We start from the raw sequence: 27,809 nt of genomic DNA, 5'->3' as shown, positions 1-27,809 counted from the left end.
AGGTGATCCACCCGCCTTGGCCTCCCAAAGTGCTGGGATTACAGGTGTGAGCCACCATGCCCAGCCTAATTTTGTATTTTTGGTAGAGACAGGGTTTCAACATGTTGGTCAGGCTGGTCTCGAACTCCTGGCCTCAAGTGATCTGCCTGCCTTGACCTCCCAAAGTGCTGGGATTACAGGCGTGAGCCACCGGGCCTGGCCCAAGCCTCCAGCTTCTGATGGCCCCTCGTTCCAGGCCCCGGCGTCTGCCTCATTTGGGGTGCTGCATTCTTCAAGGGTCCTCTCAGTCAAGTCCCATTTGCGGGGTCCGCTCTGGTCTCCCGGAATCAGGGCAGATTTACCCTCCAACAAAGCTTTGCTGCTTACCTCACTGCACTCCTTGAGCTCACTGTACAGTAGGCAGCCCAGGCTCCCAGCTCTGGCCTGAGCCACCTGGGGCAGGAATCCTCTGGGTTGAGGCCATGCGGCGAAGGAGTTGTAGGCGTGGTTTGGCCCTCAGGCCTGCCTGAGTTTGAACCCCAGCCCTGCCACCTACCAACTATTGGTCACTTACCTCTTTGTAAAGGACTTGGCAGAGAATAAATACTTCTAAAACACATAAAAATAAACCAGGCATCTGTCCCACCGCCCCGGGGGACACACATTCAGCTTCATAAGGGGAAGTCTTCCTCCCCTCATATGGCTGGAAGCACCTCAAAACTGAGGCAGGGGCGGATCCCAACCCCTCCATTGCATCATTCTGAGGCTTTGAAACCTCAGCTGCAACAGAGCCGGAAAGAGGGGCTTTATAACATCCTGTCACCCTTGGGGTCGGGGGCAGCCAGAAGGCAGGGGTCTTTGAGTAGAGGGCAGCGTGGAGAAGCCCTGGAATGGAGCTAGGTGAGGCCAGGGCCAGCTCCATCCTGCCTGGTTGGCTCAGGGACTCCAGAGTGGGCGGCGGGCAGCTGTCATCTTCTCTTCTTTCCTCGCAACTATTTTTTCTTTTTTTTTTGAGATGGAGTCTTGATGTGTCACCCAGGCTAGAGTGCAATGGTGCGATCTCGGCTCACTGCAACTTCCATCTCCCAGGTTCAAGCGATTCTTCTGTTATTGGCCAGAAGGTCAGGGCGTGTTCACAGAATGACGGGTCCATGTCAAAAGGATAAGGAGACAGCTTGAAGGAGACCCCACTGGCCTAATCAGGGGCATTTTAAGCATCAAAATAAATGTGATAGTAATGGATTATAATCCACTGGCTAAAATATGAAACCATGAGTCCATATTAATATAAATGAAGGAAGAAAAACTTCTTTACAGAAAAAAAACAATATGACTTCACACTGATTCATCCAGTGTCCATGCAACACCACAGGGCTCTGCCTGGTTTTCCTTCCACGTCTGTGTCTCCCTTCTTTCCCAGGGAGAACCTTGGTTCCAAACAATATAGCTGTGCTTGTCCATTTGTGCTCTATCCTGAAACACTTGCAAAACAGTTTCAGAATTGCTACACTGATAACACTGCTCATAACAAACCCACTAAGAAAAGGTAGAGATTTATTTACAATTCTCTTTTTTTTTTTTTTTTTTCTGAGAAGGAGACTCGCTCTGTCACCCAGGCTGGAGTGCAATGGCACAGTCTCAGGCAGGAGGATCGCTTGAGTCCAGGAATTCAAGACCAGCCTTGGTAACATGGTGAAAACCCATCTCTACTAAAAATACAAATAATTAGCCAGACATGGTGGTGGGCACCTGTAGTCCGAGCTACTCTGGAGGCTGAGGTGGGAGGATTGCTTTGAGCCTGGATGGATCCTCGGCTCACTGCAACCTCTGCCTCCCGGGTTCAAGCGATTCTTGTGCCTCAGCCTTCCCAGTAGCTGGGATTACAGGCACATGCCACCACGCCAGGCTAATTTTTTGTATTTTTAGTAGAGATGAGGCTTCACCATCTTGGTCAGGCTGATCCCGAACTCCTGACCTCCAGTGATCCGCCCATCTCGGCCTCCCAAAGCTGGGATTATAGGCATGAGCCATCGCGTCCGGCCTACAAGTCTTATTGACCTTAGGATTTAAGTCCCACCTAAGGTGCCCAGGGTTTAAACCAGAAGAGGTACCTTCTGAGCTGGGCTTTGATGGGTGAATAAGAGTCTCCTGGGAGCAGAAAGAGGAGAACACCAGGCAGAGGAACCACAGGTGCAAAAGTCTGGGGTTGAAATGAGAGTTTGGTGTGGCCCCTTGCTGTGGCTGAAGCCCTAGCTTTGTTTAGAGTGAAGGGGATGACAAGGGATGAGAATGGGGGCTGCTTGTAGGGGCAGGTGGAGGTGGTGGATTGCAAGGGCCTTGAATGCCAGGTGAGGAGTTTGGGATTGAAGGAGCAGGAGGCAGGGCATCACAAGAGGCATCAGGGTTTAGGAAAAGACGGAGAGTCATTGGCAAATTGGTGAAGAGGGGCCAGCATCTGGTGCCATGAGACTCAGTGCCTGAGCCAGCAGGACGGCTTTGGCACTTCTCCTCCAGGCACCTCACTTTTACGGATGATGAAACATGGGCACAAGGGGGCCCCACTCCCAGAGCTTCAGGGAGACTCCCCAAGGGCCATTCCTGGCACCTGGGGTCTGAGGTAGGGACCGAGCTGGCTCACAAGCCCTCCCTGTTCTGTGACATGTCTGTTTCCTGTTTCTCCCCCATCAGGAGCAGTTTCAGTCTCAACTTCAAAAGAACAAACACGCACTCAAAACAAAGGAAGACGGTCCTCGACTGCAGAGGAAGCAGGAAGCTGTCGGCCCAGCTCTGAGCCCAGCTGCTGGAGCCCCGAGCAGCGGCATGGAGTCCGTGGCCCTGTATAGCTTTCAGGCTACAGAGAGCGACGAGCTGGCCTTCAACAAGGGAGACACACTCAAGGTAGGGGGACTGGAGCCTGCTGAGTTGGCCCCACACGGGGTGGGGGTGGATTTAGGCACCGGGGGCCTGGGACTGTCCCAAGCAGACTGTGGCCCCTGGAAGACAGGCCCAGCCTCTCCAGTTATTGGCTGTGTGACTCTGGACAAGCCACCTTTTCCCTCGGAGCCTCAGATTCTCCATCTAGGAAATGGGGAGATAACTAATGACCCTCCTTTGGGGCTGTTGTGAGGATTCGATGAGATATTACCACAGTGTCTGGCAGGAGTTAGTTCAACCCCCAGTTTTCCAGGAAAATGTTTGAAGAGAAAATTGTTGAGAGAGGGAGAGAATGAGAGCTAGAGAGAGAGACAGAGTATGGGAATGGAGAACAGAGCGAGAAAGAGGGAGAGAGAGAAGGTCTTAGGAAAGAAATAAGTACACATGCTAACCTAGTAGGGCTAAAATAGCTATGATGAAAGTGTCAAGGATGAGCTTCCCAGTAGTGTGGAGAAAAGGGAAAATAGAGTCATACCACAGTTCATTTCTCCTTGTCTGGGCCGCTTTTGACAAATGTTGCAGCCTTCCAAGACAGTCTAGACAGATGGGCCTGTGGAATGTGTCTCTGGAAATGTCCTTGCTTAAAAGTTTGCATATGAAAGCCATGCCCAGGATTCTGGGAGTGGCCATGCCAAGATGTGTGCACTGGAACTGCCAGTAAACCACACTAGGGAAGTAACTGCCCTTCCCTGGGCCTCAGTTTCCCCACTGGAGCAATGGGCGTTAGACTGGATGCTCCTCTGCGCTGAGCCCTGGGCGCTGCTCTTGGCCACAAGCTTCAAGCACAAGACGGGAGAGCTCCCTGTGCCATCACCCTGCTATAGCCAGGCCCCAAACTCAGCAGCACACCTCATGTACCATTTAAGCAATGGGGACTGGCACCCCCATTTCACAGGTGACTAAACTGAGGCACAGGGAGGCAACATGACCTGCTCGGTATGGAGTCAGTTTTGAACCTGTGTCCCTTTGGCTGTGGAACCTGCACTTGGTCTGAACAGGCTGGGCTGGGGGTTGGGGTCCAGAGGAGGAGGATCAATTCCTCCTTCTCTATGCTGGGGTGCTGGCACCTGGGGTCACTGCAGTGCTGGCTGTTGGCCTCGTGGCCAGATGGAGACAGGGCCAGGCTGAGCACTGGGGCTGTGAGCCCAAGGCATGACCCTCTGCGGGGATCCAAGTCTTGGTTTCTCATCTGAGAGCACTTCGAGGTCTCTAGACCCAAGTGTGGTGTTGGGAGGGAGTGGGGCAGTGATGAAACAGGAATGGGGTGCGCGGGAGGCGTTGAGCCAGGCTTGGAGGGATCAAGTGGCTGCGGTGGAAGCTGAGCTCCGCGACCATCCTGTCCTCTTGTCTAGCAAGTGTTTTCCAGCACTCCCTGTGGGCCAGCCCCTGCCACAGCACTGCCTGCCTACAGATTGAGTCCAGCCTGGGAGAGTGGGCAATGAAGCCCGTTATTCAAATCTGAACTTTGGTCTTGGATGAAAACTCTGGCTCATGGACTCACTCTGGACAAATGGCCCCAAACATCACCTCCCTGGGACAAAGCCTCCCTCCCTGATGGGCCAGGCATTTCTGGGTGCACGCACCCCCCTGCTGTTGCCAGCTGGAGGGGCATGTGGTTAGTGGCTTCACTCCCATCTCTGCATGAGCAGCCTGGATGATGAGACCCAGACTCAGGAAGCCCATGTCACCTTGACATCTCCATGGGAAAGGGCGACGGTCCAGACCCAACACAGCCAGCCCTGGGCTCCCCGAACCTACTTTCTGCAGCCTGTCATTGTCTTGTCGGCAACTCTGGCAAAACCTACCTGAAGCCCCTCCTCCAGCCCAGGCCTCCATTGTCACTTACCTGGGCTTGCGTGGTGGCTCCCAAGGTCTCCCCGCGACACCCTCTGCTCCCCAGCCCAATCTCCACGCAGTGGCCGTGACTCAGAGCCTGGTCCTCCCCCGCACATCTTGTGACATCTGCTCCTCCCTCCCTCAGCTCCAGACACCCTGGCCTCCTTTCTGTTTCAAGGACAGAGCTTGGCCCCACCTCAGAGCCTTGGCACTGGCTGTTCCGTCCGCCTTGGACACTGTTCCCCACATTTTCTTACCGCTGGTTCCTTCTTGTAATTCGGGTCTCAGCTTCCATGTCACTTCTTCAGAGAGGCCTTTCTGGACCACCCCACCTGTCCCGTGTTGACAATCTCCCTGTCCCCACCCAACCAGACATTCTCCATCTGTCACCTGATGTCCATTTTTCGCAGCGCTTACTGCTCCATTAAACTACCTTGCTTATTTGTTTCTTCCCTTGTTTATGGTCTGTCTCTGCCTACTAGAATGTGAGCTTCTTGTTCCCTGCTCCGTTGTGGGGTGCCTGTCACACAGTAGGTGCTCAGTAAACAACTGTCAAGCAGCATCTGCATCGGGCTGGGATGGTAAAGTGGGGTGGCAGCCTGGGTCGAGGGCACCATGGGGGCAAAGGCTCAGGGGCAGGCCGAGTTCTGCCTTTCACCTTGAGCAGTGATACTCCTCCAGGGAGGAGTTGGCCTCTCTCCCTTGTGAGAATTCCCGGGTCTCAGAGGGTCTGGGGCTTTCAAACAATGTTCACAGTAAGAAATCAGTGAACGTGAGGTCAAGAGATCGAGACCAGCCTGGCCAACATGGTGAAACCCCATCTCTACTAAAAATACAAAAATTAGCTGGGCGTGGTGGCACACACCTGTAGTCCCAGCTACTTGGGAGGCTGAGGCAGGAGAATCGCTTGAACCCAGGAGGCAGAGGTTGCAGTGAGCTGAGATTGCGCCACTGCACTCCAGCCTGGTGACAGAGTAAGACTCCATCTCAAAAAGAAAAAAAAAAAGAAAAAAGAGAAAGAAATCCGCTAATGTAACCAATGGGACATCCCTGAGTCCTCTGAGTGCAGACGACAAGGAGACAAAACGAAGCAGGGACTGCATGAGATATATTCCACCCAATGTCCGCACTGCTGCATGCAGGGCAGGCCATAAATGCACCCATTGGACAGACGAGGGAGGACACTGAGGCCAAGACCACAGAGAGAGTCAGAAGCAGACAGAATGTTCTGGAGCCCCAGGCTTCAGGGCATCCTCCTGGAATCCATGGCTGTGGTATGTGGCCTACAGGCCCTCATTTTCTCCTTAGGTTGGGGGAGATGTTTTGTTTTTTTAAGACGGAGTCTCACTCTGTTGCCCAGGCTGGAGTGCAATGGCGCGATCTTGGCTCACTGCAGCCTCTAGCTCCCGGGTTCAAGTGATTCTCCTGCCTCAGCCTCCTGAGAAAGTTGGGATTATGGGAGTGTGCCACCATACTTGGCTTTTTTTTTTTTTTTTGTATTTTTAGTAGAGACGGGGTTTCACCATGTTGGCCAGGCTAGTCTTGAACTCCTGACCTCAGGCGGTCCACCCTCTTCAGCCTCCCAAAGTGCTGGGATTACAGGCGTGAAACACCGCGCCCGGCCTGTTTTGTTTTGTGTTGAGCGAAAGTTTTCCTGAGTCAGCCACCTGCTTCCGTTCGCCCCTGGGTGTGCTGACCTGGCCCAGGCTGCAGGGGCAGGAAGGAAGGGGCTCAGCCAGCCTGGCCTGGTGGACAAAGCAGGGGTGGAGATGGGGGTGCAGAGGCCACCTGTGAGGGTGGGGCCTCAGGCCTGGGCCCTAGGAGGCCAATCCCAGCTACTCTTGGCAAAATGTCACTGCTGGAGTTGGTGCCCCTGTATTGGCCTGCCCTGGGCCTTTGGTACCCCATGCCCAATTTTTTCTCTCAAGTACCCCTGAAGGATTGAGCTGACATTGGAACCTGCTCCAGGACTGACAGGAGAGATGTCCCCTCACAGGAGAGATGTCCCCTCAACATGGGGTCCAGTGACAAAGAGGACTGGAGGCAAAAATTGGTGGGCCAGGACCCCCTTGACCAGCGAGCCAAAAACCCCAGGCCTCAGAGTCCTGGCTGACCAAACAGACTCTACCTCTCCCCTGCTGTGTGGCCTTGGCCAAGTCACTTCCCCTCTGGGCCTCAGTTTTGTTATCTGTAAAATAGCATTTGGTGATGTTGACCTTGGGGGCTATATGAGAATCAGGGGGACACACGGAAGGTGTGCCCAGGGAATGGAGGCAGGACCCCCGGCCTCATGCTGTGCCCCTCCCAGGCCCGGCCCCGCCCCACCTTGATCGCTTGGTTGCTCCCCCTCAGGGACTCCCACCCCCGCTCCGGCTATTTCAGTTCCTCCGGGCCCACCTGTGGGGTGATGGGGGCCTCACGGGCTCGGAAGAGGAGCCCGTGTGACCGAGCAGGCCATGCCAGGGCTGAGAACCAGTCTGTCTCAGACCAAAGGCCCCCTTATCTGCTCCCCAGAGCCTGACGTCCCCCCACTGAATTGTCACCCCTGAGCTGTTTAAATGAGAGGGACCCTAGGTGACCACTGGCGGCTGTGCTCACGCTGGGCCCCCCGACCTTCACCCCAAGGCTCAGTGCATGGCATGTAGGTGCTGTGGGCCCCCCAAACTCGGGGGCACAACCCAGGAAGGAACTCAGGTCCCCCGTTCTGCTCCTGCAAACCCCATGGTCCGCAGGGCTCCTGGTGTCGGAGCCTGAGAATCCAGCTCCAGCCACCCCAAGCCTCCTACGAGTCCCCGACTGTGCCTCCCTTGGAGTCTGTGAATCACCTGAGGATGGGCTGTCCTGGGGCCAGGGGATGGGCAGCACTGAAGAACGAAGGGTTCTAATTCAGCCCTTGTGACCGTGGGCAAGTCCGTCCCAGGCCCCCAGCCCTTCTCTGTGAGTAGGCACAGAAGCTGGTGCAGGCGAAGCCCACCTGGGGCCTGGCATGCAGTGGGGCCTCCGGGGGTAACAGTTGTTCCTTCTCGGTGACTGAGTGGCTTTGTGTCTCCTGCCCACAGATCCTGAACATGGAGGATGACCAGAACTGGTACAAGGCCGAGCTCCGGGGTGTCGAGGGGTTTATTCCCAAGAACTACATCCGCGTCAAGCCCCATCCGTGAGTGGACACCCCCCATCCCGTCCCCGTGGCTCTGTCTCTCCTGGCCCTGGGACCCCCTCACTCCTGGGCCTCTGTCCCTCCGTCTGGGGCCCCCAGGCTCCACAGAGGCCACCAGCCTGTGCAGGCATAGGAGACAGTTCTGAGGACTTACCCACAGTGGGGGCAGAGTTAGGGCAAGCCCAGGCTTCGACACTGAGGACCTGAGCCACTGGAGAATGTCCAGGAGGTCCCCGAGAGAGGACAAGGCCCTGGGCTTTCAGCTGGCTGCGCCACTGGCTGCTGTGTGGCCTTAGGCAGGTCCCTGCCCTCTGTTCCTCAGTTTTCCTATCTATAACTCAAGGAGGGCAGACGCTCCAATCTGTTCAGGGTGGAGGGTTCTAGAGCTCTTGCTGAGAGCTGGCCCGGCCCTGGGTGGCGACTGGGAGAGGGCTGGGCAGGAAGCAGACCCGGTAGGCCCTGCCTTTGGGGTCTGGGGGGGAATTGGACATTGGCAGAGCAGAGTCTGGGACCCGGGTGGAGCAAGAACTGGGCCTGGGGCCCAGCTATCCTGGGGCCTGGGACCTACCAGCCTAGGGATGTCCCAGGTTGGGCTCTGGGCAGGTGGCAGCCAACACTGCTGCCCTGAGAATGGCTGGGGCAGGGCCCAACCTCAGAACAGGCATGGGGCCCAAGAAATCTATGCAAACCAACTGGATATGCTTTAAATGACAGCTGAGGCAGCCCCAAGATACAGCCACTTAGTCATGCACTAAACACTGGCCACAATTCCAGGGGGCCCAGCCCGGATGATGCTGGAGACACAAGGGGTCAGAGCAGCTGTGTTCTGGGGGAGAAAGAGGACATGAAGGACATACTACATGGGAAGACAGTGAGCATTAAGGTGATTTCTCAGGGAAGGCTTCTCAGAAGAGGTGGCAATGAGTGAGGTTTTGAAGGATGTGTAGGAGTTGGTTAAGTAGAAAAAGAGAAAGGCATCCCTGGGAGAGGGTCAGGATGAGCAAAGGGAGAGCAATGACAGAGAATTTGTGGCGTGTGGGACTGGCAGGAGGACCCCAAATGCCAAGCCATGTGAGGAGCCATGGAGGTGTTATGGTAGGACTCAGTCAGATATGGAGACAGGTGACAGGGCCAAGCAGGCTGGAGGGACAGTTTGGGAGCTGAGATGCGTGTGTGGCTGTGCAGTGGGAAGGGAAGGAGGTGCAGGGCCAGGGTGGGGCATGAGAGGTATTTCCTCTTTATCTCTCTTTAAGTTAGTTCCAAAGCTGCCACCACCTCCAGCTTCCTGCGCTGGGCGAGGCCCCCTCCGACCCAGGTCCTCAGCCACCTGCCCGGGCTCCAGGCACTCCCAGCCTCCCCCACAGAGGCTGCAGCTTCCAGTAGTCATCTGGGGCTGCAGCCTGGGTTCCAGGCCCCACTATGTCTCGTGTGGTTGTTGACATTGGGCAGGTTTCTGTGCTCTTTCTGTCAATTAAGGGGGAGAGGGAGGGGGGTGCGTGAAGAGGGAGAGAGACGAGAGAATCCGACCCAGGGCCACAAGCTGGAGCCAGTGCCCCAGGCCCCTGCAAGCCAATGGGCACATCTAGACATGCCAGAGGGCATGAACGGGAGAAATCCCCCTGGGCCAAGCTGTCAGGGAGGGGCCTTCAGGTGGAGGAAATGGCCTGGCAATGGCTGGAAGGCTGGCTGGCCTACAGCTGCTGAGAGGGTTGCATTTGCTCAGGCAGGGGAGAAAAGATGACAAAAGATCGCAGTGCCAGGCCAGGCCTGTCGGGGGGATGCCAGTGGTCGAGGCAAGACTCTAGCAGGGCAGTTGGGAGCCATGGAGGGTTTCAGCCTCCCATGCCTCTGGGGTAATCTCTGGCCATTTGTGTCTGGGACACAGCAGGGATGGGGTCAGGCCCCTGAGTAACCTGCCTGAAGTGATGCCCAGGTGTGTCCTCGACTAACCTCAGCACCTGCTTTGCTCCCTGAAATGTCTATGGGGAAACTCCAGCTCCACACCTGACTCAGCCCATAAAGGCCCCAGGGTGTGGGGGCAGAGAGGGAGGGCTGGGGCCTCAGAAATTCAGAGGTAGGCCTCGTGACTATGCCAGGCCCACTCCTTCCCTGGGCACCCCCTCTCACCCCTGCCAACCCCAGGAGCCCCTGGGGGAGGCACAATGTACGCCAAGTGCTCCAGAGCCAGCCTCATCGGCAGGGGCCACAGCAGCACGTGACCCAGCCTCACGGCCCATGGGAGTCAGGGATGGCTTCCTAGAGGAAGGGTGTGGCCCGCTGGGCCTGGAAGTTCAAGTGGATATCTGCCAGGGAAGGCAGAGACAAGCCTGGCAGGGGGATGTGTGGGGGGAGCAGCAAACACCCGCGTACAAGCAGCTCATGCATCCTCTCAAGGCCCTAGGAGCTGAGCACCACCATCGCCATCTTTGAGATGAGCAGACAGAGGCACAGAGAGGTTGAGTGCCCCTCCAGGATCTCACAGCTGGCACGAGGTGGAGCGGGACTGCAGCCGTGTGGCCTGGCCCTGGGCTGGGACACCCTGGAGGACAGCGGGGAAGCTCAGAAGAACAGCTGTGGGACTGGGAGAGTCCCAGGCCATGCACTTGCTATGTCATCTGGTGGGGTGTGGGGGCGTCTCTGCCCCTATCTGGGCCTCAGTTTCCACAGAAGTAATACAGGAATGATGCGAGATGGCCACAAATGGAGTGACACTGGTATGGGGGAAGGAGCCGGGCCCTGGGGGTTTCAGGAAGTGCTTTCTTCTTGCCTCCATCTGTCAAGCCATGGTGGGGGCAGGGCTGGCAGGGGACGTGGGAGACTCCTGGGAGGGTGTGATTGCGACGCTCTCTGAGGGCAACAGCCACCCACGCACTGATGCCGCCTGAGGAGTTTTGTGGGTTCTTCGAAGAAACCTGCCCCCTCAGGAAACTCCCGCCCTGGGCCACGCTGGGCACTGTTCCAGGACGGAGCTGGGGGCTTTCTGCAGCTCCCCTCCCTGGTAACCCCAACCCTGGGCCCCCTATGTTCCCCTCCTGCTGCAGCCTGTGGCATTCACCTCTGGCCTTGAGACACCCAGGCTGGCTGGGCACCTGCCTTCAGGTCTCCAAACCCCAGGAGACCCAGGCTGAGCTCTCCGGATGGTTGCCCTGAGCCCTATACCCAGCGGCTACCTTCCCCACGCCCCCTCCCAGGAGGAAACTCGCTGGGACAGGGGCTGAGGGGCCCCCATTCGTTTGGGGGCAGCAGTGGTCTAGAATCTCATGTCTAGGAGTTCAGGTTTCTCCGGAAGCCGTCCCTGAGACACAAGCCTGATAACAAGGAATTTATATAACAGTGGCGAAGAGGACAGGGAAGAGGGGGAGCCAGTGGGGCACACTGTTGGTGTCATCGCTGCTGGGGGCAACCGGAGCTCCATCTGGCTGGGGACAAGGGCCAGCTGGAGATAGTGCAGAATGCGCACCTAGGAGTCATCCCTCCGGAGGGCCAGGCGCTGGGGCGTCTACCCCTCTGCTCCATCAGTCACCACTGGGAGTCAGACTGTTCCTGGGAGCCTCAGCCTGCCCTGAACCCAGGCCAAATATGTCAATCACCAGAAAAAAAGCCCCGAGGTCTGTACTGAGCAGCCTTCATCCTGCCAAGGCCGGCGCCGGGACATGGCCAGGACACTAGCGGCATGTGCAGCACCGCACGCCTTCTGCACTCAGCCCCGAGGGCTCATCAACATCCGAAACAACAGGAAGAGCCCCGCCTGGCTTCCACCACCTGTGCCAAGCTCAGTCTGACTCAGGGAGAGGAGCATTTATGGAAGAAGTGAAGGGGAACATTCTGTCATGGTCCCACCATGAGACCTCTGGCTGCTCTGGGCCTCAGTTTCCCCATCTGAACAATAAAGGGGTCAGAGCCAAAGCTGGGCTAAAACACTGGAGTTAGGAAAGCCAGCCAGAGACCACACAGACCCTCCGATGGTGGGTGTTCTAGTCCTGCAGGCTGCTGTCACGGAATGCCATCCATTGGGTAGCTTATGAACAACAGACATTTGTTGCTCACTGTTCCGGAGGCTGAAGTTCAAAATCAAGGTGCTGGCAGATTCGTGTCTGATGAGGCTACTTCCTGGTTCATAGACGGCTGTGTCTTTTAGCTGTGTCCTCACATGGCAGAGAGACAAGTGAGCTTTCTGGGGTCTCTTTCATAAGGGCACCAATCTCATTCATGGGGGCTGCTAATCACCTCCCAATGACCCCACCTTTAACTGCTGTTGTATGGGGGATTAGGTTTCAATATTTGAATTTTGGGGGACACAAAGTCAGCCTATAGCAGTGGCAAATTCCTGAAGAGGCCAGGGGCTACCAGGAGCTATCAGGAGCCACACAGCAAGATCAGCAGGACTGGAAAAGGAGTTTCACTCCCAGACCCTGGGGATCTTGCAAGAGTCTAAGCATTTACCAGGCACCTTCTGCATACCCAGTTCTGTTTGGTCAGCAGCAAAAGGAACTTGTGCCTGCGAAAAAAATTCAGGTGGCCTGAGACTGTGGAATGGGTATTTCCAGATCAAAGCTACTATTATTTTTGTCATGTTTTTATATTTTCGACTTAAAAAGTTTTTTTTTTTTTGCCGGGTGAGGTGGCTCACGCCTGTAATCCCAGTACTTTGGGAGGCTGAGGTGGGCGGATCACGAGGTCAGGAGATCAAAACCATCCTGGCTAACATGGTGAAACCCTGTCTCTACTAAAAAAAAAAAAAAAAAAAAAAAAAAAAAAAAAAAAAAATTAGCCGGGGCGGTGGCACACACCTGTAGTCCCAGCTACTCGGGAGGCTGAGACAGGAGAATCACTTGAACCCAGGAGGCGGAGGTTGCACTGAGCCGAGATCATGCCACCGCACTCTAGCCTGGACGGCAGAACAAGACTCTATTTCAAAAAAAAGTGTTTTGTTTGTTTGTTTGTTTGTTTTTGAGACGGAGTCTTGCTCTGTCACCCAGGCTGGAGGACAGTGGTGTGATCTCGGCTCACTGCAAGCTCCGCCTCCCGGGTTCATGCCATTCTCCTGCCTCAGCCTCCCCAGCAGCTGGGACTACAGGTGCATGCCGCCACGCTTGGCTAATTTTTTTGTATTTTTAGTAGAGACGGGGTTTCACCGTGTTAGCCAGGATGGTCTCGATCTGCTGACCTCGTGATCCGCCCGCCTTGGCCTCCTAAAGTGCTGGGATTACAGGCGTGAGCCACCACGCCCGGCCAGAAGTATTTTTTTAAGGAACGGGGGTGGGAGGGGGGTTCTCTATTCCCCAGGCTGGTCTCAAAGTCTTGGCCTCAAGTGATCCTCCCATCTCAGCCTCCCGAGTAGCTGGACTACGGTCATGCACCACCCAGCCTGATTTATTTTTTGACTTTAAAGAATCTACCATCTCAAAGGGAAAGTTAGACTGAGGTTGGCTGGGTTGTGGCTCACTGGAGTGTGACTTTTCTGTTTCCATAAGGGTGTGTGTTTGCTGGCATGGTAGGAGAGGCTGGCCTCAGGAGCTAAAATGCTGGGATTGTGTTCCAGCTCCTGCCTGCCTCTGCTGTGTGACTGCGGGTGTATTGCTTCACGTCTCTGTGCCTCAGTTTTCCCATCTGTAAAATGGGTGCAATCACATCTCTCTTGTCTCAGACCTTGAACACCTGGCACCGGGTGGGAGGCTGGCTGAAAGCCTGGTCTCACACTGCCTTCACCAGCTCCCTCTCTCCACAGGTGGTACTCGGGCAGGATTTCCCGGCAGCTGGCCGAAGAGATTCTGATGAAGCGGAACCATCTGGGAGCCTTCCTGATCCGGGAGAGCGAGAGCTCCCCAGGGGAGTTCTCTGTCTCTGTGAAGTGAGCTCTGGCCCTTGGGGGTGTGTGCAGAGGAGGGTGGGTGGGGGGTGGGCAGCATTTGAGCTGAGCCTTGGGGCCCGGGAGGGGCTCACAGAGTGAGGGTGGAAGAATGGCATCCCTGCAGAGGGAGCAGTCCGGGCAGAGGCCTGGACACAGGCGGTGGTCTGGGCACCCCAGGGTGCAGCCCAGAGCAGTGGGGTGTGTTGGGAAAGCAGGCTCAGGCCAGCTGTGCAAGGCCTCGAATGCCAGGCTGAAGGTCCAGGCTTCTATGAGCACAGGAGCCATCATAGGTTCTTCATCAAGAGAGGGCGGTGTCCAGGGTGGTGATGTGGCAAGGGACTGAGGGCAGGAGAGTGCTGAAATGCCCAGGGCGGGTGTCCAGGATGTGCTCCGCACAGGGTCCCACTCTATGTGATATAGTTGGGAAGATGCACCCTGAGGCCAGGCTGCCTGGGCTCAAATGCTGGTTCTGCCACTTCCTGGCTGTGACCTCGGGCAAGTCACTTACCTTCTCTGTGCCTGTTTCTTCACATGTAAAATAGGCTATTGCATGGAAGAAACAAGTTGGTATATTTAAAGCAATTAGAATAGTCCCTGGCATGGAGGCAGGATGACCGTGCTGGGGAACATTTGGCATTGTATTAGGGTGGCCCTCACCTGTGGTGTGGCAGCCGCTGGGCAGCACAGAATCCAATCCTAAAGGGCCACCCTGGGGTGATTGAGGAATCCAGGCTGGAAGGTAGCAGCAGGAATGGGTGGGGATAGACAGGGTCAGGCTCCTAGTTGGTCTCTGTCCTTCCTACTCTTAGGCCCTGGTAGAATCTAGACGCATTAATTCAAGGAATATTTATTGACTATGTGCCATGTGCCAGGATGCTCTAGGGGCTGGGGAAACCAAATGGGAAAAAAAAACAAAGTTGCTGCTGTCGTGGGTTTCAGTCTTTGTGAGTGAACAAGAAAACATGTTAACACAGAATGAACCAACGTGGTCAGGAAAGGGCTCTCTGAGGAGGTGGCATTGCAGCAAAGATCTGAACTAGGAGGTGGAGGCTTCCCAGGTGCCCAGGAATGAGGAGGACCTGGGAGGAGAGGCTTCTAGGCAGAGGGAATAGCATTTGCAAAGACCCTGAGGTGGGAATGCGCTTGGGGCGTGTAGGAACCCGGAGGAGGTGATGTGGCTGGAGCAGAGTAAGCGAAGGGCAGGGGCTGGAGTTCCACCCACATCCAGTGATCACAGAGGGCCTGAAAGGAGGTCGGGTTTTCTCTCAGAGCAGTAGGGAGCCATGGAGGGTCTTGAGCAGGGGAGAGATGTAACTGGACTCCATTTTTAGCAGATGACTCTGAGTGCTGTGAGGAGAAAGAACTGTTGGGGGAGAGCATGGTGGCAGGGAGGCCTGTGGGGAGCCAGGAGGTAGATGATGGCCTCTGGGACTGTACGGGTAGGGGCTGATGAGGGGACACAGAGAAATGGCTGGGCCCAGGCGTGGAGGTGTGCGGGGGGACCACCAGCAGTACCAGCTCTCAGGGCTGCTGTGGGCACAGAGCCCGGAATGGAGGAGGCGCTTACCATGCTAGCTCTTACTGCCACCAGCGGAGCTAGCACTGGGGTGGTAAAGAGGCCAGCTGGGAGGAAGGGATGAAGGAAGGGGTGGCCCCAGAGGAGGGCAGAGTGGCCTCTCATGATCTCCTAAAGGATGAAGAAGGCCAGGTGTGGTGGCTCACGCCTGTAATCCCAGCCCTTCGGGAGGCCAAGGCGGGTGGATCACTTGAGGTCAGGAGTTTGAGACCAGCCTGGCCATCATGCTGAAACCCCGTCTCTACTAAAAATACAAAAATCAGCCAGGCATGGTGGCGCATGCCTGTAATCTCAGCTACTCGGGAGGTTGAGACATGAGAATCATTTGAACCCGGGAGGCAGAGGCTGCAGTGAGCCGAGATTGTGCCACTGCACTCCAGCCTGGGTGATGGAGTACGACTCTGTCTCAAAAAATAAAAATAAAAATAAAGGACAAAGAAATACAGGCCTGTGTCAAGAGCTAACACTGGGGCCGGGTGTGGAGATGCAAGCTTGATGGGGCTTGGAGTCAGGGGATCCCAAAGAAGCAGACAAAGGCAGACTCAGACAGGCTGGGCCAGGAGCCCATGAGGGCTCCTGCTGGGGGAAAAGCATTCCCACCCACCTGATGCCTTCCAGGCTCCGCCGGGTCCCTGTGACTCCCATGTGTTCAGCTGGCCTGTTTTGAAACAAGCTCATGCTGTTCACTGTGTGGGATCAGCAAGTCTGCTGCTAGCCCTGCAGGGTGGCGAGCTCCCCTGGGCCTGGAGGCACTTGCCAGGGATAGGAGCCTATGGTCAGGAAGGCAGCTCTAGGGGTGTGTTCGTCCATTTAGTGTTGTGATAAAGGAACACGACGTGAGGCTGGGTAATTTATAAAGAAAAGGCGTTTATTTGACTTGATGTTCTACAGGCTGTATAGGAAGCATGGCACCGCCATGTGCCTCTGGTGAGGCCTCAGGAAGCTTTTACGCATGGTAGACGGGGAAGGGGATCTGGTGCATCACATGGCGAGACCGGGGCAAGTCGGGGAGGGAGGTGCCAGGCTCTTTTCAACAACCAGACCTCATTCATTACTGCAAAGAGCCACTGATGAGGGTCTGTCCCATGACCCAAACACCCACCACCAGGCCCCACTTCTAGCACCGGGAATCACGTTTCAGTGTGAGATTTGGAGAGGACAAACATCCAAACCATATCAGGGAGGCAGATCCAACGTCTCAGGGGTTACAGCCCCCCGCGTTCACCCTGAGCCCGGGCCCCCAATTGGTGGAAACAGCCATCAGCCTTGTTCCCTTCCCTTTTCTCCTGGGGGCAGGCTGGTGATCCTGAGGGGCAGAACGCGCATGCCCCCTCTGAGCCTCTATTTCCCCATCTTAAAAATGCGAGTGCTGTCAGCATGTGCGTGTGTGCGCTTGTGTGTGTTGGGGGGTTACTGTGCGTTCTTGGCCCTGACTGCCCACCCCCGGGATGGTGTGGACACCTGGAGCCTGGAGTCCCCGCGGGCTCACCCCCACCCCCCAGCCCAGCCCCCACTTCCCTGCAGCCCCGGGGAACTGCGGCTCCTGTAGAGGCAGGACGTGGCAGTCTTCCAAGTGTCGGCTGTTCAGGGCCTGGTCATCTCCTGGGAATGGCGTCCGCCAGGCGGGCTGGCCTGGCTGAGTGGCTCCTGGAACCAACCCCAAAGCCCAAGGTCACCCAGCAAAGAGGGGGCACAGGGTACTCAAACTACGTCTGGAGCCCGAGTTGAGGGGGAGTGTCTGGCCCTCCCTCCGCCCTCCGGCTTCCTCCTCTAACAAATCACGCGGCCTCACCCTCCAAGTTAGCGCGCCAGTGTGCTGCCCTCTTCAGGCGTCTCTCTGTAAGTGCAGCCGCCGGCGCACACGCACATGATCAGACCTGAACACCCCAGTCTTGTGAGTTTGCTCAGCATGCATTTATTGAGCATCAGCTGTGTGGAAACCACAAGGCAGGACTGAAACAGGAGACAAACCAGAGGCATGTAAAGGGGAAATGGTCACAGCCTTGCCCAGGGGTCTATATGATGAGCAAATGAATAAATGAAATTCAATGACAGTGGATACATTCCACATAGTGAAGGCACCAGGGAGGAAGTGACATCTGAGTTGGGCTCTGAAACCTGAGTAGGAGTTTGGTGCACAAGGAGAGTAGATGATATGCCAGGCACAGGAAACAGCATGAGTAGAGATCTAGAGGTGGGGAAGCGAGGGGTGTGTTTGGATAACAACGTGTTTTCTGACCAGGAGGGAAGATGGACAGTCTTAGGGAGCAGTTTTTGAGCAGGCGAGCCAGCACCGGTGTTTCCTGGGAAGGGATCTGGAAGCGACCCTCAGAGAAATCCTGGCCTGTGCCCCCCAACCCTTTGTCCGAGGCATACTGGCCAAGTGTGCCCAGGTCAAAACTCTCAGGAGCTTCCTGGGCTTGGCTGGCTGTGGTTTGCACACAGCACCAGCAGGTGGAGCCCTTGACCCTTGGTTTCTTCCTGCCTGGGCCCAGGCTCCTGGGTCCTGCTCCTATTCTGTCCATCATCTGTCATGGGGCCTCTCAGTGGTCCTTGGACAACCACCAAGCAGGGGTCAGAGTTGGAAGCTGAGACTCAAATAGGGCATGTGGCTAAGAGCATGGTATTTTGAGCAACAGTCAGCTCTGACACCTGCTAGCTGCTCGCTGTATAATCCTGGGCAAGTTACCCCTCTGAGCCTCAGTTTCCTCATTTATAAAATGGGCAGCTATGTAACATGTTTTTTATGATGACTGGCACATGGTAAGTGCCAGTTATCATAATTATATTAAGCCCCCAAGGACCGCACACCAAGCTGAGGAGGAATTAGGGAGCCCCTCCTGGCCTGGAAGGCTGCCCCTCCACCCCCAGCCCATGAATCCAACACTGTTAGAGAAGAGGCAGCAGCACAGGGAGTCAGGGAACCCAGATGCTGGGAAGCCAGGTGACCCGATGGCCGTCTAGGAAAATGACAACCTGGCAGATTTGAGTGTAAGAGCTCTTCCACCCTTGCTGGTTGGTACTTGGGAACTCTGATGGCACTATGCATGGCATCTCTGGCATACTCACACCAAGCCCTGTAAAGCTGTCAGAGGTGGGGTTTATGGGCCTCATGCTGCCTCCCAGAGCAACTGTGGCCATAGCTAGCTGCCCTTTATGAGTTTACAAAGGGCTGTCTCCCTCCTCCTCCAGGGAGCATGTCTGAGCTGGCGGGCAGCAGGCCGGGGCCAAGGCTGGCGTGCAATGTCTGGGCTGCCTAACTTTTGCCCCACACTCCTATCCAAGCTACTGTGGATTCTTCTGCCATAAATGACAGTTTGTCTCCAAGTGACATGTTTGCCTCCTTTCTAGCCAGAGGTACCCTGGAGTCAATGCACATGTGTTTGCCCTACCCATCTGGTCACTGAACCCCTGCTGCGTGCCAGCCCTGTCCCAGGGCCTGGGGATTCAGCCACGAATAAAATAGGGCAAAGCTCTCTGTCCCTCAAGTGCCCATGTGCTACTGGGTGACAGACAATAAGTGATTAGGAAATTGTATAAAATCTTACACAATGACCAAGGCTTTGGAGAAAATGAAGCAGGGAAGCGGTGAGCGGGGGGAGGGTGCAATTTTAGGACGAAGGGACTGTCTGCAGTCAAGGACAGGGAGGAAGTGAGGAGACCTGCATGAGCCCCACAAGCCCAGCTTGCAGGTAAGGAAACTGAAGCCTGGAGAGGTGCAGCAACTTCCCCAAGGTCACACAGCAAGGAACTTAGAGCTGGTGCCCACCGACCTCTGTGCCCTGACAGACTTGGTCTGTCCTCCACTCACCCTCCCTGAGCTCCAAAGACCCAGCAGGAGTCTGTCTGCACCAGTGTCCTACCCCTCTCAAGGTCAGTTTGACTCTGATTCCTGTCTGCTGCAGAACAGGCTGTTCCACCCCTCCTTTTCACAGATGGGCAAACTGAGGCCAGAGAGGGGCCATGCCTGATGGAGATCACCCAGCAGGCAGTTAGCACCCAGGTGGGTCCACATGTTCACAAGCCCTGGTTGGGGTGGTGGAGGGAGGGTCCTAGGGCTCCTGCCCCGACCCCAGCCTTGTCTTTCCTCTCTGGGCTGACACTGTTACCTTTGCTGCTGCTGCTGCCACCAGGCCAGAAAAACTCGCTGGGCAGGACTGGCTGCTGCCAGCATTAGGCCTGACTTGGTCCTTGGGGCTTTTCTGACAGCCCAGGGGCCAGCCTAGCCCCTTGTTCCCCTGGGTAGGTGGATGTAGGGGTCACACAAAGAGACAAAGATACTCATGATTGCTCAGTGAGAGACTCACACATAACAGTCACTCCACCCAGTGGGAGACACACACAGACACACACACACAAGCATCCCAGGAATGCACGCTCAGACACAATGGAGAGGCTCTCACACCCCCGGCACTGCCCACTGAAGTGAACGGCTCCAGCAGCCTCTCCTCTCACCAACTCAGGCCCACAATCCCAGTGCCCCCTCCCGCGTCTGGCTCTGGGAGGCTCAAGCAGCAGAGCTGGCTGCAGTGGATCCAGCCCTCCCGGTTCCGGGGCCGTCTGGACTCAGATTCAGTTCCTCCTGCAAGCCCTGAAGTTCCCACAGGCCTTGGGAAAGGGAGTGGAGTTGAGGTCTGGAGAGGCCCCAGAGGGTAGCCCCAGTCTGGGGGGTGCTCAAATGCTTTGAGGCTCCAGCTGGGCCTTGAAGGATAGCTAAGGCCAAGATTAGACAGAGAAAAGGGAAAAGGCATTATTCCTGGTGAGGGCCATGAGCAAGAGCCCAGCCAGGCTAGGGAAAAGGGCCAGGCTGGGAGAGGGAGTGACTGCTGGGATGCTGGGCTGTGAGATGGAGACAGCACCGCTTGGCCTCAGGCAGGGGCTGGCTCAGCAGGAAGGGCTGCACCCAAGCCTCACTGTCCTCTGCTGTAAAGCAGGACATTTGGACCAGGTGGGAGAAGGGACAAGATTTGCCATTTACTGAGCACCTAGTATGTGCCACACACAGACTAGGTAGGGGCTGGCACATGCGCGTTTCCCAGATTTGAGAATTCTCCAGTTCCCAGGTTGGAAAGCCCTAGAATCCCTGGGTCCCTGGCTCCCTTTCCCTTATCTCCTCTTCTCCACTCCCTGACTCTACTATATGATCAAAGAACTGCTCCAGATAACTTTCTATCTGCTCTAGATAACTTTCCAAGTATCTAAAGATGAACTTCAAATACCATAAAATTCAAAGTTGTGGTCGTTTGGGTTTGAAATCCTTTTCAAACCCACCACACCCTTTCTGTCCCCTCACCCAGAGGAGTGGGGCCACCTGTACACAGGCCCCTCCTTGGGGCCAACAGGGAGTCAGGGCCTTCTGCCTGGGTACCCGGTGCCCCAGAGGTGGAGCCATTGGGATCCCTGTCTCCAGGCTTCTCGCCTGCCCAGCTGTGGGTCACTGTCACTCCACTGCTTGAAGCAGTGCTCCTCCCCGGGCACCACGGCCAAAGTCCAGTAAACCCTAGGCTGGTTAGCACGTGGCACTAGGGAGTCATGGGGCTCAGAGGCTGCCTCTTGGAAGCCTCTGGAAGGCTTCGGAAGGCCAGACAGGGCGGGAGACACACATCTGCCTGCACACCCACCTCTGCGTCACGAGCACATGGACACACATGTCCCACAGCTGGCAACACAAGTGGCTGAGTCACTGGGAACAAGGTCCTCTGACGGCACGTGAGCAGCTTTGTCTCAGATTTGGGGACCATTGCTCCACCTGTCGAGAGCCTCTGTTCTCATAGGGAGAACTAGCTCTCTTTCTGGCTGTGTGACCCTGAGGGCTGGATGCATCTTAGAGCAATGGGTCGGCCACCGGAGCCAGGGTTCAGGGTCAGAACACCTGGCGGGCTGGAATCCCAGTTCAGAACCAACAGAAGTGAGTTTCAAGAACAAAGCATCACAATGAGGACCTAAGGCCTGGGCAGTGATGCTCTGTTTGCTGAGTCCCAGCTAGACTGGACCTTCAGGGCCCACTCCTGCCTCCCTGCCTTTTTAGTGTCTCATATGCAAGTCATCATGAGTAGCAAGTTACAAGAAGGCTATGAGAGGGGCTGAGGGACCCAAGAAGGCCCTGACTGCGTGATGGAGTCTGATGCAGCTCTCAGAGGATGCGCCATTTTACCTGGGCCTTGAGGCATGAGTAGGAGTTCAAGAAAAATTCCTTCCAGTTGGAGGAAATACTGTGTGCAAATGCCTGGAGGTGTATTTAGAAGTGGTTTGGGGCTGGGCGCGGTTGCTCACGCCTGTAATCCCAGCACTTTGGGAGGCCAAGGTGGGCAGATCACCCAAGGTCAGGAGTTTGAGACCAGCCAGGCCAACATGGTGAAACCCTGTCTCTATAAAAATACAAAAATTAGCTAGGCGTGGTGGCGGGTGCCTGTAACCCCAGCTACTCGGGAGGCTTAGATGAGATAATCGCTTGAACCCAGGAGGCGGAGGCTGCAGTGAACCGAGATCGTGCCATTGCACTCCAGCCTGGGTGACAGAGCGAGACTCCGTCTCAAAAAAAAAAAAGAGAAGTGGTTTGGACCCCTTGACTGTAATGGAGTAGGGGGAATCCCATTTTGCCCTACGCCTCATACAGACCAGAGGGTGGGCAACTTGAACACATCTTTATCTTAAATCTTTCATCTTAAAACATCAATAAGGAAGCAAGCCGCCCCAGGGATGACTGGTGGAGAAACTAAACCACAGGCGGGGATAGGACAGATGGAGCAGCAGATCTGGGCAGCTGGGGTGACAGACACCACCCTCTTGTTCAGGAGAACCACAGACCTGAAGGAACTCAGGCTGCGGGTGAACCCAAGCTTGCAAATGTATTGCAACCAAATTGTTTAACCAGATTTCAATTTACAACCCAGGAGGGGTGTGTGTGTGTGTGTGTGTGTGTGTGTGTGTGTGTGTGTGTGTGTGTGTGTGTGTGTGTGTGTGTGTGTGTGTGTGTGTGTGTGTGTGTGCATGTGTACCATGAAGTGCTTTGGACTGGTGGTTGGATCTCATTTAGCCCAAATGTGAAAAAAAAGATCCCTAGCCTGTGGCTCAGGAGGCTGTGAGGGGTGTGTGTGTGTGTGTGTGTGTGTGTGCGCGCGTGCATGTGTACCGTCAAGTCATCAAGTGCTTTGGACTGGTGGTTGGATCTCATTTAACCCAAATGTGAGCAAAAAGATCCCTAGCCTGTGGGTCAGGAGGCTGAGAGGGGTGTGTGTGTGTGTGTGTGTGTGTGTGTGTGTGTGTGCGTGCGCATGTGTACCATGAAATGCTTTGGACTGATGGTTGGATCTCATTTAGCCCAAATGTGAAAAAAAAGATCCCTAGCCTGTGGCTCAGGAGGCTGAGAGGTGTGTGTGTGTGTGTGTGTGTGTGTGTGTGTGTGTGTGTGTGCGCGTGTGCATGTGTACCGTCAAGTCAAGTGCTTTGGACTGGTGGTTGGATCTCATTTAACCCAAATGTGAGCAAAAAGATCCCTAGCCTGTGGGTCAGGAGGCTGAGGGGCCATCTACCTCCCAGTCACCATCCTGTGCCTCTACCCTGCCTCACTCGGCTCACAGGGCCCCAGGCTTTCCCAGCTATTAGCTCCGCCAGCCACCTGAACAGGTGCCCTCCCTTGGGGTCCTAAACTTCTTTCTGGTTGGGAGCTGGGACTGTTCTGTGTTCTCCCCAAAGCCCCTAGCCCAGCCAGGTGGGCCTAGGGTGGCTCTGTTGGCAGCACCCACACAGCCCCCAGGGTCCCAGGCCTCTCAGCTCCCTTGCAAGGAGTGCACTAATGCCCACATTTGGCAGGCCAGGACGTGGAGGCCCAGAGAGGTGGGCTGGGGTGTAAGTCCAGGCAGGCTGGCTATAGAGCTGGGAAGGGTAGCTAAGGTTTGGCCAGGCAGAGAGGATGAGGCAGGGAGGGAGGGCCTCCTGGGGGGCACAGCCAGGTAGCAACATGGCAAAGTAGAAATGGACTTGGAATGATGAGCTCTGGGACAATAGTACTATCATAATTGGAATAATTATTATTGCTATTGTTATGTGATAATAACCAATCAGGAGGACATTAGGCAACGTTTTACATGTATGAGCTCAAATGTGGCCCCAGCTCTCATCTTTCTTGCTGCTGCGGCTCTGGGCAGGTCGCGGCTGCACTCGAGGCCTCAGTTTCCCCACTGGGGCATGAGGAGTTCAAGAAAAATTCCTTCCAGCTGGAGGACACTCTGTGTGCAAATGCCTGGAGATGTGTTTAGAAGTGGTTTGGACCCCTTGACTGGAATGGAGTAGGGGGAATCCCGTTTTGCCCTATGCCTCATACAGACCAGAGGATGGGAAACTTGAACACATCTTTTTTTTTTTTTTTTTTTTTTAGAGACAGAGTCTTGCTCTGTCGCCCAGGTTGGAGTGCAGTGGCGCTATTTTGGCTCACTGCAACCTCCACCTCCCGGGTTCATGCCATTCTCCTGCCTCAGCCTCTGGAGTAGCTGGGACTACAGGTGCCCGCCACCATGTCTGGCTAATTTTTTTTTGTTTTTTAGTAGAGATGGGGTTTAGCCAGGATGGTCTCGATCTCCTGACCTCGTGATCCGCCTGCCTCGGCCTCCCAAAGTGCTGGAATTACAGGCGTGAGCCACCGCGCCCGGCCTTGAACACATCTTTATCTGAAATCTTTCATCTTAAAACATCAATAAAGCAGCAAGCCGCCCCAGGGATGACTGGTGGAGAAACTGAAACATAGGGCCCAATTTGCTCCTCTTGGGCCGTGAGGCAGGCCAGCCACCCCCGCAGCACAGTGGGGCAGCACTGCAGTCATGTCTGCCATGAACTTGACCCACAGCCGCACCGCCTCCAGTCCCAGCCCCACAAGGCCTGTCCTGGGTGGACATGCCGAGTGTGAGAGGTTCCAGTTAGTTCCTCTGCCCAGTCCCAGCCAGGACAGGCTCTGCCTCTGGCCAGTTTGAAAGAGCAGGCTCGGCCGGGCGCCGTGGCTCACGCCTGTAATCCCAGCACTTTGGGAGGCTGAGGCGGGCGGATCACCAGGTCAGGAGATGGAGACCATTCTGGCTAACACGGTGAAACCCCGTCTGTACTAAAAATACAAAAAAAGTTAGCCGGGCGTGGTGGTGGGCGCCTGTAGTCCCAGCTACTCGGAAGGCTGAGGCAGGAGAATGGCGTGAACCCGGGAGGCGGAGCTTGCAGTGAGCCCTGAGATAGCGCCATTGCACTCCAGCCTGGGCGACAGAGCGAGACTCCGCCTCAAAAAAAAAAAGAAAGAGCAGGCTCTCTCCTCTGCTGGGCTAGAAGATACTTGGGGCGATTTGGCGGTAGTGGGCTGGCTGGAAGGCTGGGCACAGATGGGAAATGAGAGAGAAAGCGGCCTGTTTGCTTCATCCGAGAGGATATAAAGTAAATGAAGCTGGACACTTAAGTGGAGCCAGATCTTGAGTCTGAGGTGTTAAGAGTTTACCCTGAGGCCAAGGGAGATGCCACAGAAGGTTCATGGGAGGGGGAGGACATGAGACATCCAACAGGTCTGAGCTCCTCTCATAGCAGTAGGCTTTGGTCTGAGTCAGGATGAGTCTAGGACTTGCTCCCCAGGGACTGTGGGGACTGGGAGGAGCAGGGGAGCAGGGAGTAGGTCCAAGCTGAGGGAAACAGCAAAGAGATGTGAAGGAGACGCTCTCTGATCACGACACACTCAGAGGTACCCATTTCCCATTGCCAATATGCCGGTCACTGTGCACTTATCCATAACGGAGATGTTATCATTATGAGGAAACTGAGGTTCAGAGAAGTTGAGAGACTTGCATGAGGTCACACGGTGAGAAAGTGGCCTGGTTCAGAGCCCACACCCCTAACCCCATATTCCACTGCCAGATGGGACTCCCCAGACCCCATGTGGAGCTGGGTCAGTGGGGCCTCTCCCACTTGCACCTTATCTGACTCCAGGTCCCACCCTGAGACAGGCTGGTTCCAGGTGGTAGTGAGACGGGAGCCCCTGGGACCATGCCAGGCTGGGACGGCCACCATCTGAGGTGGCCCCGGGTCCTTTCCCCTAGCTATGGAGACCAGGTGCAGCACTTCAAGGTGTTGCGCGAGGCCTCGGGGAAGTACTTCCTGTGGGAGGAGAAGTTCAACTCCCTCAACGAGCTGGTCGACTTCTACCGCACCACCACCATCGCCAAGAAGCGGCAGATCTTCCTGCGAGACGAGGAGCCCTTGCTCAAGGTAGGGGCGGGTGGGGGCTGGCCTGTGGGAGCCTCTCTGCGTCTCCTGCCATCTGCAGCAGGGGAGATGCTGACACCCAGGCCAAGCATGGGCTTGGTCCCCCTTCCCCAGCAGCCTGGTATTGCAAGAGGGGTCCAGCCCAGGCTTCGAAGTTATATCCTGGTGGCGGCTGTGGTGAGACTTGCAAGGGTGGGAAAGGAGAAGAGGGAAAGAAAAGCAAAGGACAGAAGGAAAATCCCATGGGGACAAACTGTCTAGCTTGTTCTCAGCTCCTAGAATAGCGTGTGGCACACAGTAGGTGCTCAATAAATGTTCATTGAGTGAAGGAAGGTACAGACCCCCGCTGAGCGTACTGGGTACCATGCACTGAACTGGTGTCTGTACTCTGGGAGCCTCAACATGCCCATTATACAGATGAGGAAACCGAGGCTCAGAGAGTGCAGTGACTCATCCAAGGACACTTACCTGGTAGGCTCAGTCCTGGTTTCTGCTCGCGGAAGAGTTGACCTTGGGTGTGGGGCAGTGTAAGTGCTCGTGGGAGAGGTCTTGGCAAGCCGCGGGGTGGGGGGTGGGGGTCGTCCGCCCCTTGACCTTGCAATAACAGCAATTTGCCAGCCAGCCCTTTCATCAAGGAGCCCCAAGGGCCAGTTCTGAAGCTGATTAGGATGCCAACAATAGCCACTGGGGTTATTAGCCCCAACAGGCTGTTTTCTTCAGGAGCGGATGCTGGCAAGGCCTGGGGCTGGAGGTCAAGACCCTGGGACACTTGAGCTTGGACTCTGCAGAGGAGATGGGGAGTGTGGACAAGGCCTGGGGTGAGGCTGATAACCGCTGCAGAGAAGCTCCAGCCATGTCTTGTTCCCAGCACCTCCCCACCACCTTTCCATGTGATCAGAGGCCAGTTCATCCCCTCAGTGTTCCCTCTGTTCAGTAGGATGAGCTCTGGGGTCTGATATGCCAGGGAAGTCAAACAGTGCCTTGAGAGACCCCCACTAGTTTCTCTTCTGTTGGCCTTCCCTGCCTGACACTGAGTGCCCAGGTCACTGTGAGCTCCCAGCCTCAGGGCACTTTTCTCTCCAGCTGGGCCCCTGTCTGCCAGATCTCCATCCTCCTCCCTGTTCACCGCCTGGGCCAGCTCTGCCTTGGGAGAGTGTGAGGAAGCCAGGATGGAGCTGGGGCAGGGGCAACCGAGAGCTCCCCTACACCCACCACCTCGCTCTGGCCCGGGCCGTGGGATCACCCACCCTGTGGCTCGACTCCAGAGCTGCCTCAGCCCCCTGGGACCCATGACGCCTCCTCCTTCCTGGGCAGAGAGCTGCTAATTACAGCTTCTCTGCTGATCCTATCACCCATCCTGGATGAGATTCTGCAGGTTCAGAGCTGAGATCCTGGTGGGCAGGCAGGGCCAGGGTGCTGGGTGCAGTAGTCACGGTGCCAGGCAGATGTGCTGCAGAGAGCTCCTGTCCAGCTGCCATTCACAGGTGGGGAAACTGAGTTCCACAAAGGGCAGGGACCTACCCAGCATCACACATGGGGCATAGATAGGAGTGGAGCCCAGGCCTGAGAGCTCAAAGTGACAATTCTCTCCCTCAATGGCTGACCAAGGGCAAGAGCAATAAACACGGCTCTTAGCTGCATGTCACTTTACAGTTTATAAGGCCCGTTCTCATGGCTTTGTGGCCTGGAGTCAAAAGCTACCATGGCTGCTGCAGAGGCAGGTAAATAAGATCCCAAGAGAAGCAGGGACCTAACCAAAATCCCACCCTAAGGACCAGGACTCAGGTCCCCTGACCCACCAGCCCTATGGTCCCAGCTGGGCGGCTGGGGAAGCCGTGTTCTATGTAGATGCAGCATCCACACAGCAGACAGGCAGGGGTGTGGGCAGCAGGAGGCCCAGTGGGAGCAGAAGGCCCACTGATCTGGACTTAAAGTTCAACTCCAGTGCTGCCCGAGACCCCTCCTCACCTGTGGCAAATCACTTCTCTTGGGTGCCTCTGAGGGAGGGTGGGTTGCAGGGCTTCTGAAGGCACCCTACTAACCACCTCCTCTTCTTGCAGTCACCTGGGGCCTGCTTTGCCCAGGCCCAGTTTGACTTCTCAGCCCAGGACCCCTCGCAGCTCAGCTTCCGCCGTGGCGACATCATTGAGGTCCTGGAGCGCCCAGACCCCCACTGGTGGCGGGGTCGGTCCTGCGGGCGCGTTGGCTTCTTCCCACGGAGTTACGTGCAGCCCGTGCACCTGTGA

General features: G+C 55.9%; 1 protein-coding gene across 1 annotated transcript; it reads left to right on the top strand.

The window, feature by feature from the left end:
• Positions 1 to 913: 913 nt before the first annotated feature.
• Positions 914 to 27,809, top strand: LOC129017741 (GRB2-related adapter protein). The gene is made up of 6 exons (XM_063656204.1): positions 914 to 1,068; positions 2,668 to 2,877; positions 7,809 to 7,906; positions 13,635 to 13,757; positions 25,398 to 25,566; positions 27,624 to 27,809. The coding sequence occupies exons 1-6, from the start codon at positions 1,030 to 1,032 to the stop codon at positions 27,807 to 27,809; spliced, it is 825 nt and encodes a 274-aa protein (XP_063512274.1). The 5' UTR covers positions 914 to 1,029.

This window comes from Pongo pygmaeus, chromosome 19 (genome assembly GCF_028885625.2).
Source record: "Pongo pygmaeus isolate AG05252 chromosome 19, NHGRI_mPonPyg2-v2.0_pri, whole genome shotgun sequence".
In the NCBI taxonomy this organism is placed as follows: Eukaryota; Metazoa; Chordata; class Mammalia; order Primates; family Hominidae; genus Pongo; species Pongo pygmaeus.
Note: the sequence above shows the minus strand (reverse complement) of the source record. Positions and strands in the feature narration are given on the sequence as shown.